Source organism: Musca autumnalis, unplaced genomic scaffold (assembly GCF_047663935.1).
Source record: "Musca autumnalis isolate F117 unplaced genomic scaffold, ASM4766393v1 scaffold_4, whole genome shotgun sequence".
Taxonomy (NCBI): Eukaryota; Metazoa; Arthropoda; class Insecta; order Diptera; family Muscidae; genus Musca; species Musca autumnalis.
In genome coordinates, this window is record NW_027411977.1 from 7,653,082 (window position 1) to 7,665,511 (window position 12,430).

Below are 12,430 nucleotides of genomic sequence, written 5' to 3' on the forward strand. Positions count from 1 at the left end.
TTGTTTTTGTTTTTTATGTTTGGAGCAAAATATGGTATTTTTGGATTGCAATTAAAATGCTTGAACAAAACAAATAAATTGTTGGAAACAAAATTTATGTTTTTGTTCCAACAAAAGCGAAAAATATTTTTTCTCTGCGTGTATCCAAATGCTCTCAAATGCTTGAACATCCTCTGAAAAAATAAATCTATAATTCCCAATGCCCGAAGTGAGCGTGCGATCAAAGTTATGCAAGACCAATACAATTCTGCCGTAAGAAGGGTAACCTCTCATTGAAGTTCATTCTCTCCAATGACAATGTGAATATTTAACTTCCTTGTGTGTTTGATGTAATGCGACATACATATATGTGGTTCTAAAGCTTATGTTCAGTAATACATCTGCTTACACACGCAGAGAAGAGATAGAGATAAAATAGTGTTTTTTTAAAAATCTAAAAATATATATTGTTAGTGAAACAATATATTTTGTGTCATTATCGGCATGACACAAAATATATGAATGAAATAACAACATATATTTTAGATTATTAAAATACACTATTTTGTTCTTAGAATATGATTGCTCCTACAACATCTCTTCTCTGCCTGCAGTGACTTCAAAAATTTGTCCAAAGTGCTGATGAATAAAAATTTAAAAATCATTTGCGTGTGAAGTTTTTTTATCGAATCACCTTATATGTAAGATTTTATCTAATCTTAAATAAAAACTTATGAAAATATGTAACGGGGATATGAGGATGTAGAAAAATCGTTACCCTAATATACTCGTATTTAATTTCGTACTATGAGATGTGTTTTGCTAACAGAATTTTTCCTTTGGTTTTTGAAGCTTTTGCATAAAAAGTGGGTGTTTTTATATGCGGAGTTAGAACCATGAATACCTATAACTGATCATTCCATTCCTTTCCTTCCCAAATGTATTATTTCAGCTTGAACTACAACGTCCCAAAAGTGGTGTATATCTCAATGAAACTGTGCCTCCGAATTTTTGCCCCAGTGATGGTATACCCTATAGCAGCTACAATCCACGTGTCTTACAAAATCAATTCGATAGTCAAAATTTGAAGAAGATCGACATTATACCTGGCAAAACGACGCAAGATTTTTGGACATGGAATTTGGGTCTACAGCAGAGAGAGAGTGAATTAGATCGCCGTTTTATCGATGCTGCTGTGCAAAAATTTGGTACTTTTGTGAACACTCAAAGATTTGAATTTCAATAATCAAAATAATACTATAATTTCCAGATTGTGACACCTCGGAGCTTTTGGTTTATAAAATACCCAACGATTTGGAAAAGACATTTACGGCACAAATTGTGTTCGGGTCAAGGGCTATAAAATTGGAAACGCAACTGCAAAAGAAGACGTAAGTATATTTTGGAAAGATCAGCGATCTTGTCAAATTTACTATTTTTTATAACTATTTCGATCTCTCCTACAGAACAACGCGTCCCAAAGAAATTGCCTGTTGCTTTGTGGCTTATGTTGAAAGTTTTCGGTTAAATGCAGACTTTTGGACTCTCGACACCTTGGATAATATTTTGAAAATGGGCGAAAAGCTAATAACGAAGAGCCAAAAAATGAATTACAAAAGTCCCAGTGGCAATTACGATATCATTCCCCAAATTGTTGAGAGACAGGCAGAAGTGGGCTTAAAACTACACTTTAATGGTTCTCTGAAGGGTGAACCCAACATCTACAAGGCTTTAAGTCTCTTTTTCAGTAAATACAATGCCTGTGTGCTGAGTTCCCCAAATTTATATTTGCTAATATGGAAAAGATGTAAAAATTCTTTTCACATCTTTGACCCCAATGGTCGTCGGGAGAATTGTGAAAGGGATGTGGAGCGGGGTAAATGTACTTTAATTTTAACAAACTTCGTGGAACATTTGGTTCATTTGGTGGTGAATATCAGTCAGGCCAGCATGAATGAAGAGTTCAATTTGTATGAAATATATTTGAGGAGTTATGGCAAGATCGTCGATCCGTTGCCCAAGAAATCGCAAACCAAAAGGTTTCATAAAATGTGGACTGTGGTAAATGAAAGCTATGCCATTATATCGGGTTGTAATAACGGATTATTTCAACCGAATTCCCCCTTAATACCCAATGCATCGATGTTGATATCGGTAATGGCCATTCTGTATTCGTTGATTGAGAAGCCAATGGAATGGAAGTCGGACACTGTGGACGAGTTGATACGTCTGGGTACGGCCTATTACAAAAGTCTGAGGAGAAAACTGAAATTGAAAGATAATCAGCAGATAAATGTCAACGATTTGCCAGATAAATATGTTTTGGGCACCTTTAAGGCCTCTCTGAAGAAGGCTCCATTCTTTTACACGGGCACAGTTACGGATGGTTGTAAGAAGTTTACAGACTCTCTCTTGGCTTGCGGTCTACAGGCCTTGTTCAATGCCAATTGGGAGGCTGCTTTAATACAAATTGACAATTCTGTGGTGGCCGCATGGCGGGATGGCAAACTATTCTATCTTTATGATCCATTTCGCCGCGGTAAAGTTGGCCAAGTTTTGGATCCAGATGATTATATGTCCAAAGGATATGCGGTCTTACAAATGCATTCCAATTTTGAATCCTTTTTGAAAATTTTACATGAAAAGGCTCTGAATATGCGGTTGGGTGGGAAATTATTTTTGCATGCCATAAATGTGGGTTGTATCAAGCCCATAATGGATGGTAAAGTGAGAAAGCTGAGGTACCCTAAACTTAAATTGACTCCTGAAACTTATGTGACCGAGAATAAACGGGACGAAGGAGCAGAAGGTGCTGCTGGCGATCAGCCAGATTCAGAAGTAAAGCAAAACGGGGGAGAGGAAGATGCAACGAAAACTAAAAAGTCAAAGAAGTCAAAAAAAGACAAGAAAGATAAGAAGAAATTGGAAAAAGTCTGCAGCATTGAATCGTTGAAGGATCATGAACGCCTGCCCATGTTAGAGGATAATGAAATCATTGAAAGTTTAGTGGAGGACATTGTATGTGAAATTATCAAAACTTTTCCCGAGTCAGTGGTGGATAGGCCAAAATTATATAAAACTGCCGGGCAAGTTCTGCTGAGATCCGATAAAGATTATTTGCAACAATTGAAATACCTGGTGAGACATGATCAGGATTATGATAATGTTGATGCAGCATTCCTCACAAATCCACCAGCTGAAACACCCATGATAACACTGGAAGAAGAATTGGCAAATCCTAGCAATTTTCGCAGTCTTCCGGATGGTACTTGGATAATTTTTGGTTCTAAAAAGCAACCACGTCTGGATGAGGAACAAGCCAAAGTCAAGGGTGTTTTGTCGTGTCTTGTTACCCTTAGCCTGACGGGACGTTACAAAATCTCCTCTTGGACAAGTGAGCTTATAGATTATGCCCTCAATGCCACAGCGGGATTTGGAGAAGATTTTCAATCATATCAATATCTGTTGGGAGCGATATTATCACTGAAAGTACCTGCATTGAGTTTGGGCCCACGTAGCTATGAACTGAAGATTCAAAAAATAATTAAATCCGATTTAAAGAAACCCCTGCGGCAAGTTCTGCTGGATTGTTTGATCGACTTCAATCGTATTTTGGTCATATGCCAACAGTTCAGCTGTGCCCTTGTTAAGCGTTATAATTTGCTTTATATGTTTATTGGTTACCCGGTTACCCAGGTGGGATATCGCCACTTCAGGAGGGGTCCTGCTTGTTTGCTGAGATCCACGGAATTAGATGCCTTGATAAGGCGCATAGAATTTGGTTGCAACCCACAAGGATGTGACATCACCAATTATGTGGTTATACCATTTAAGGTATTCGATATTACACCTGAGGAAATCGGTCGCTATCGGCCATGGCCAGCCAGTGTGGAACAGCGTATGTATCGTACAGCTTTGGAAGAACAACAGCGACGAGCCGAAAGCAAAAAATCAAAATTGGCATTTTTGGAAAATGAATTACTCAAAGAGTCGGAACGGTTGGAAGAATTTCATGAAGCCAAATCGCAGGCAAAGCAAAGAAAAATCAAATGGCCTCAAAGCAAGGGAGGCTCTACCGAAACTTCCGAAATGGATGATGACAACACTGTGGTGGCCGACAATGAATATGAAAATGAAAACTCTTCCTTGTCTCCCAAGCATACATTTGGTTCAAATATACCCCTGCCACGTGAAGATTCCCTGCCCCGACCGCAGCTTTATGGCTATCACCTCCGCAACCAAGACTACCTTTATAAAATACAAGGCAGTAAATTTCTCGAGGGTCGTGATGAATGTATTTTGGATGAAATTAAACCATGTTTCTTTGCCAGCACCTTGGCCATCTTGTATGCCATACTCAAGCCCCACAATCAATGGACATCTCAGCGCGTAGATCAAGTTATCGATGCCACCCAAATTCTTTGTACTGCCGTTGAAGATTTCACCAATTCCTCAGAGAGAATTTTGAAAAACATCAGTGTGGATGATTATACCTTTGACGTGTGGATAAAAATATTTGAACCATTGGGTCTTATGGGAAATCTGGCGCAACAAATCGAAAGGGCAAGCATAATGAGGAAACATATATTGCTGCACACTGCTAACTGTACCTATGCCATTTGTAAGGATGAATATTATCATTTATTTGATGCATATCCTTCGATGCTTGTCTTGGATAATATGCCAAGAAGTGAAATTGAAGATGAGGAGGAGGACGAAGATGGAGGAGCTCGTGTCCGAAGGAGAAGATCAAAATCTCTTAAGGGTATTCAACGTTACCGTGAACGCAATACAGCTTCGTGGATTCTATTTGCCGATGCCAAGTCTTTGGTACATTATATCGATCAGCGCGGATGCAGTCCCACATGGAAAGAGGATGGGGAGTATTCATTTTTGGTAAGTTGCGGTTTTGAAGTGTATTCCACAAACATTCTTCATTTGCGGCATTTTTATATAATGACAAGTTAAAAAAGAGTCAGTCGACGGCCTTATAACCTCAGCATATGACTGAAAAAAGAATGACAGAAGTTGTGGACCTAAAAGTCCTGCGGATATATCTCTGGTTCAAAAAATGTTTTATAACTAGTTTTGGAAGTTTCCAGCGTAAAATTTTAGGCGTTTGGGGAAATATCATAACCTGTAGGTCTAGTTTTTTTCTCCGACTAATCCAATCAACTACCCGATTAAAATCCGCAATTCTTCAAGAACACTAAATGGACGAGGTCTTTAAAACTTTCGTGTCATTATCGTGAAAAGTATCGAACCGGAAGGCGGTTCTGTCTGCCCAGGTTTGATTACACTATGCAACAAAATGAAGGTGAAAGTCTTGGGCACGGAAAATTTCTCTTGGGGAAGAAAGGCCTTGGTGAGTATATTAAGAACCCCGAAGGACAGATCCGGCGTGAGTCGAACTTCCGCGTTATGGCGTGATGAAATTTTTGCTAGAGACCCTGTAAGCCATCAAGGGTGAACGTTATATCTTTGTTCACTGTTGATTTAGCTTATTTTTGAGATGACATGTCTTCAGTCAAATCGAATGAGGATTATTTACGTAGAGCACTTCGACCTTCTAACTCGCTTCCTTCATTGTCAACAAGATGACGTTTTTCAGCTTCGAAATGTTCTGCAAAAATGTCGCTCAGAACATTTTAGGTACGGCTCTCATTGACAACTGATCGATTTTGTCGCGTAGTCATTTTTTACATTTACCCCTGTTTGCTCAGAATAAAAATTGTGTTTTGTGTTTTTGCATGTTCTGTAACGAATATACAAAAAAACAAAATATAGTATTTAAATAAAATCGATTAGTTGTCAATGAGAGCCGTACCTGAGCGACATTTTTGCAGAACATTTCGAAGCTGAATAACGTCATTTCGTGGTACTTTTAAAGCGGCTCTTAAAATAAAGGACGAAAAGGACATTGAAGGAAGCAAGTTAGAAGGTCGAAGTACTCTACAAAAATAATCCTCATTCGATTTGATTGAAGATAAGTCATCTCAAAAATAAGCTAAAACAACAGTTAACAAAGATATAACGCTAATTCCTGATGGCTTGCAGGGTCTCTAGCAAAAATTTCATTACGCCATAACGCGGAAGTTCGACTCACGGCGGATCTGTCCTTCGGGGTTCTGTATATACTTACCAAGGTCTTTCATCTCCAAAAGGAATTATCACTGCCCCAAAATTTGTGTTCACAGTGTTACCAGGCCAAGCAACACCTCATTATCAACAGTGACAGAAATACCCCTCAGTGTAATGTTGGCGATGCTTCCTGAGCTTTTCCTTACGGACTCGGCCAGCAAAAGAAAGTTACATATCAATGAGCTTATGTGAATCGGGTTGCACGAAGCAACCTTATATATGACATTTTACGGCAATCAGTTAAGGTTATTACGTGCCACCAGAGGGATCTTTGTTTTTATAGTAATTTGTATGGGGCCAAAGGTGTATTTTCACAAAAATTCTCCAAAAAATTAGGAGATCTGTTTCCGTCAACCACGCAAATCTGTTTGAAATGTGGGTACGTCGTTTGTAAAATTCAGGAAATCAAGACCCTACAGTGAAACAGTGAGTTCCCAAGACGGGGTGATATTTCCACCTTTTTGAAATTCCTCCAGACAGCATCGACATCGTAATGTATGCGGACGATTGTACGGTCTTGGTGATGGGTTAGATGCTGAGTTTTTCTACCTGAGGAATATAAAAATATCCACCGCCAAATCCACTACCACACTGTTAACCACTTGGACTGCTGCCCTTGAACATATTGGTCGATGGTGCCGTGATTTCGACCACTAAATGCCCCAAAATATTGGTTTCACGTTCGACAGCGTCCACTAGTGGACAATCTTCATGAAAAGACGAAAATTTTACGGGTAAATTAACACAACAAAATGTTGTCGATGCAGTACCTTGGGCGCAAACGCCGTGTTTATCCCTGCCACTATCTAGTGAACGCCCTTCACCCGCCAAGGCACATCAGGATAGATCCTCATGGTCTGCAGCGTGAGAAGCCCAATGGTATAACGATAGCATTAGGCGGACTTTAGTCATTCACTAGTGGTTTTAGCCCAGCTAAGATCGGGTGACGTAGGGGATGGAAGATATTAAGGAACGGTCCTGACCGGTTTTAACATGGCAAATCCCAGGATTTATCTTGGTCCCTCTTTCATCTCAAGTGGACACTTACCTTCCCGTGGTGTCACCTGGCGAACTGCCTTTAACACCCGTTAAAGGTAGTCAGCTAACATGTGCCGCGCGTTCACCCATAAGAACGTTCAAAACTTGGGTTTGGGAGTCGGGTTAGTAACCCTCCCCTAGAAAAAACAGCCTACTATGAAAAAACGGCCTTTCGAGCGATCTTTTTTACATCTTGCTAGAAAAGGTTATACGAGAGGCAAACGTCAAAAGAAGTGGCACAATCTACATCAATAGCCACATGTTACTTGCTTATGCTGATGACATAGACATCATAGGACGATCGAAGGAGAATCTGCGAAAGTGGGTCTGGCGGTAAACGGCAAAAAGACCAAATTGATGGTGTCGACGCGCAAAGCGTCCATAGAGCTCGGACCAACTGTGGAAGTTGGTACCTATAATTTTGAGGTAGTTAAAGACTTCGTCTACCTCGGCACTGCCATAAACACAACAAACAACATCAGTTGTGAAATAAGAAGAAGAATTGTATTGGCCAACAGATGCTACTATGGTCTAAGTAAGCAATTTAAAAACAAAGCCACATCTCGTCAAACAAAAATAACGCTCTACAAAACGCTGATACTGCCCGTGCTAATGTATGGCTCCAAAGCATGGGTACTTGCGCAAGCAGATAGGGCCGTGCCTGGTGTGTTTGAGAGGAAAATTCTTCGAAAGATCTACGGGCCGATTTGCGTTGACGGTGAATATCGACGTCGTATGAACCACGAGCTATATAAGCTATACAAATACATGAATATAGTTAAACGTATCGAGATGCAACGATTGCGTTGGCTAGGCCATATCATGAGAATGAGCGATGATGAACCCGCTAAAAAGGCGGTGCACATAGAATCGGGAAGCCTAAGCTTTGATGGAGCATACAAGTGGATGAAGAAATGAAATGGTGCGGTATTCCAAAAAGCGAAACGAAAAACAGAGAGAATTGGAGATCTTTTCTTAGTTCGGTCTATGGAACAAATGTTTTGTAATGGGCCAGCTAAGTAAGTAAGTAGTAGATCGGGACGATGCAGCCGCCTCAATTCATGTTGGACCCGAATTGATGGTAACACATGCCCTGCATGTGTGTTGAGATCGCACGACACGATATATTTTTTAAGTTGGCCAGCTAACCCGACCCACCTATTTCCTGATTCTTTATGGATTTAAGTTTACGCTAAAAGTTTAAGTTATATCGTTGTAATCACGACCACAAGAACTACCGTCTGTAAACATTTCAAACCAATCCTCGAACAGTCTAAGGACAACATTTAAGCGAAAATTAATGAATTTATGTGTGGGAGGTACTAGAAGGTGTAGACCGATGTATACTACCTTCGATAATAATATAAGTTTGGAAGAAATATTACAATCTGCAAAGTTTTGACCAATTCGTAAGTTATCGTGCTCATAATTAATATTAATTGTTGCCGGTGGTATTTTTTTTAGAGCCATTATATCGGGAGTTAATCAGCCAGACAGGCAGACGTGGCTAGATCGACTCTAAAATGATTTGGTCACAAATTATGTGGGGTCAAATCCCATTACTTCAATGATCATGCCATAAGGCTGACGGCAGAAAAACGTTTTTATTTATTTATTATTTTTCATTTTTTACAGTCTTTCAAGTTCAAGTGACAACAATACTCTTCCAACAGTGCTTTCCACTGTACTCTAAAGACTGTTAAAAAAGTATAACCGTCTGTGTTCCAACAAATCTTAAAATCATCGATCTTTTTTTCTCTATTACAGGTTGTCGATATCATTTCCTACAAGAAATCGCCCCTAGCTGCCAATATACTCCAACTGTTAACCGGTGTGGGTGCCTGCAACGTTCCCGGCGAGGAAGAAACAGCCATATGTGCCCATAATGAAACAACAGCTTGGTTAGAACATTGCCTGCCCATATGGAGTCGTTTGAATCGAAGAAATGCTGCTGGCATATATCGCGGAATGGCTGTATCGAAGCACAAGAAATTCGATATTGAAATTGAGCAACGTCTATGGTCGCTATGGGGTAATTTACATCCTCAAGCTCCGGTATTCGATAGCAATAATCGTGGTAAACAATATATGGCCTGTTGTGTTATGGCCCTGTGTGCTGCGCGCCTCTATAGACTTGCCGATTGGAGTGCACAGCTGTTAGACGCCATTATCATCAATGGTGATCGTTATCATCAGCAAAGTGTTGGCGATATACAAATACGAGACTATGAAATGCGTGCCGAAGATCTTGATACGGAATGTCAGCTGGATCAGGTGAAATTTGCGGTGCACATTGAGCCATTGTGTTACGGGAAATTATATTCAAGGCCCAATTTTAATCGCATGAATTTGGCCGAAGCTCTAATGTATTTTTTCAACTCCCATCATCAACTTGGTCTGCTTCAATGTTCCAAAAAGTGTTTGGCTTTTGGTCGTTTGCCTGGTCATGATGGTGGCTACTTTATGTTTGATTGCCAGAGTCGTGAGCATCCGCTGTTTCCCAAGGGTCAAGGAGCTGCCTATGTGTTGCGTACAAAATATTTACAAATTTTACTTTATTGCCTTGTGGTCACTTTGAATATTCCCTACTACAATGTCCAATTTATGTTGCACAAAGTGGAGGCGGTGCCGGAAAATGCTTCAGTGGAGGATGAGGATGGTCGTAGTAGCTCAAGGCAGAGTCATTGAGTGAGTGCATGATGGGGAGGAAAATGATTTAAATTATATAAATGTGAGAAAATTTAATGCTTGCAATAAATTAAAGGAAGTTCTGAATTAAATAAATTGCGCCATATTTGTTTGACGGTCCTTCAATAAATAATTTATAATTGTTCCACAAACATCACATACGGGACAAGGAAGACTTCTCTCATATCAATGAGTGTACCCCGATTCACATCAGCTCAATGATATGGGACCTACTGTTTACTGCCAAGTCCCAACGGAGTGTCGTAAGACACCACTTGTAGAGAAGTTTTACATGGCTGAAGTACTCAGGAAATGTCGCCAAAATCACTGAGGGGTATTTTGCCACCGTTGAAATTTTTGATGTTGCCTGGCCGGAGAATCGATCCCACGATCTTCAGCATGCAAGGCGGGTGTGCATACCATTGCACTACGGTGGCACCCTTCAAAAAATAATCCTTAGCAAATCCACGAATATTTGACGGAAGGTCTTTCAAAGCAATATTCTTTAAAAAATCCACGAATATTTGACGGAAGGTCTTTCAAAGCAATATTCTTTAAAAAATCCACGAATATTTGACGGAAGGTCTTTCAAAGCAATATTCTTTAAAAAATCCACGAATATTTGACGGAAGGTCTTTCAAAGCAATATTCTTTAAAAAATCCACGAATATTTGACGGAAGGTCTTTCAAAGCAATATTCTTTAAAAAATCCACGAATATTTGACGGAAGGTCTTTCAAAGCAATATTCTTTAAAAAATCCACGAATATTTGACGGAAGGTCTTTCATAGCAATATTCTTTAAAAAATCCACGAATATTTGACGGAAGGTCTTTCAAAGCAATATTCTTTAAAAATCCACGAATATTTGTGATGGTCCTTCAAAAAATATTCTTTAAAAAAATCCACGAATATTTGTGATGGTCCTTCAAAAAATATTCTTTAAAAAATCCACGAATATTTGTGATGGTCCTTCAAAAAATATTCTTTAAAAAATCCACGAATATTTGCCTGATGGTCCTTCAAAAAATATTCTTTAAAAAATTCACGAATATTTGCCTAATGGTTCTTCAAAAATATTCTTTAAAAAAATCCACGAATATTTGCCTGATGGTCCTTCAAAACATATGCCTTAAAAATCCACGAATATTTATCTGATGGTCCTTCAAAAAGTATTCTTTAAAACGTCCACGAATATTTATCTGATGGTCCTTCAAAAAGTATTCTTTAAAAAATCCACGAATATTTGTCTGATGTTTCTTCAAAACATATGCCTTAAAAATCCACGAATATTTATCTGATGGTCCTTCAAAAAGTATTCTTTAAAAAATCCACGAATTTTTGCCTGATGGTCCTTCAAAAAATATTCTTTAAAAAATCCACGAATTTTTGCCTGATGGTCCTTCAAAAAATATTCTTTAAAAAATCCACGAATTTTTGCCTGATGGTCCTTCAAAAAATATTCTTTAAAAAATCCACGAATATTTGTCTGATGTTTCTTCAAAACATATGCCTTAAAAATCCACGAATATTTATCTGATGGTCCTTCAAAAAGTATTCTTTAAAACGTCCACGAATATTTATCTGATGGTCCTTCAAAAAGTATTCTTTAAAACGTCCACGAATATTTGTCTGATGGTCGTTCAAAAAATATTCTTTAAAAAAATCCACGTATAGTTGTCTGATGGTCCTTCAAAAAATATTTTTTAAAAAATCCACGAATATTTGTCTGATAGTCCTTCAAAAAATATTCTTTAAAAAATCCACGAATATTTGTCTGATGTTTCTTCAAAAAATATGCTTTAAAAAATCCACGAATATTTGTGATGGTCCTTCAAAAAATTTTCTTTAAAAAAATCCACGAATATTTGCCTGATGGTCCTTCAAAAAATATTCTTTACAAATCCACGAATATTTGCCTGATGGTATTTCAAAAAATATTCTTTAAAAAATCCACGAATATTTGCCTGATGGTCCTTCAAAAAATATTCTTTAAAAAATCCACGAATATTTGTCTGATGGTCCTTCAAAAAATATTCTTTAAAAAATCCACGAATATTTGTCTGATGGTCCTTCAAAAAATATTCTTTAAAAATCCACGAATATTTGCCTGATGGTCCTTCAAAAAATATTCTTTAAAAAATCCACGAATATTTGCCTAATGGTCCTTCAAAAAATATTTTTTAAAAAATCCACGAATATTTGGTCCTTCAAAAAATATTTTTTAAAAAATCCACGAATATTTGTCTGATGGTCCTTCAAAAAATATTTTTTAAAAAGTCCACGAATATTTGTCTGATGGTCCTTCAAAGAATATTCTTTAAAAAATCCACGAATACTTGCCTGATGGTCGTTCCAAAGGATTCTTTAAAAAATCCGCGAATATTTGTCTGAAGGTCCTGCAAAAGTATTCTTTAAAAAATCCACGAATATTTGTCTGAAGGTCCTTCAAAAGTATTCTTTAAAAAATCCACGAATATTTGTCTGAAGGTCCTTCAAAAGTATTTTTTTAAAAAATCCACGAATATTTGTCTGAAGGTCCTTCAAAAAAATATTCTTTAAAAAATCCACGAATATTTGTTTGAT

General features: G+C 38.0%; 1 protein-coding gene across 2 annotated transcripts in view; it reads left to right on the top strand.

Annotated features, from left to right (window-relative positions):
• The window catches only part of LOC141402504 (uncharacterized), a 104,334-nt gene extending 94,392 nt beyond the window's left edge, over window positions 1–9,942 (top strand). For both annotated transcript variants that reach the window (XM_073983969.1, XM_073983970.1), the window contains 4 exons: window positions 932–1,187; window positions 1,250–1,370; window positions 1,446–4,875; window positions 8,926–9,942. In XM_073983969.1, the coding sequence (XP_073840070.1) occupies window positions 932–1,187; window positions 1,250–1,370; window positions 1,446–4,875; window positions 8,926–9,846 (4,728 nt within the window). In that variant the 3' untranslated portion in view covers window positions 9,847–9,942. The remainder of the gene's footprint in view (window positions 1–931; window positions 1,188–1,249; window positions 1,371–1,445; window positions 4,876–8,925) is intronic.
• Window positions 9,943–12,430: the final 2,488 nt, after the last annotated feature.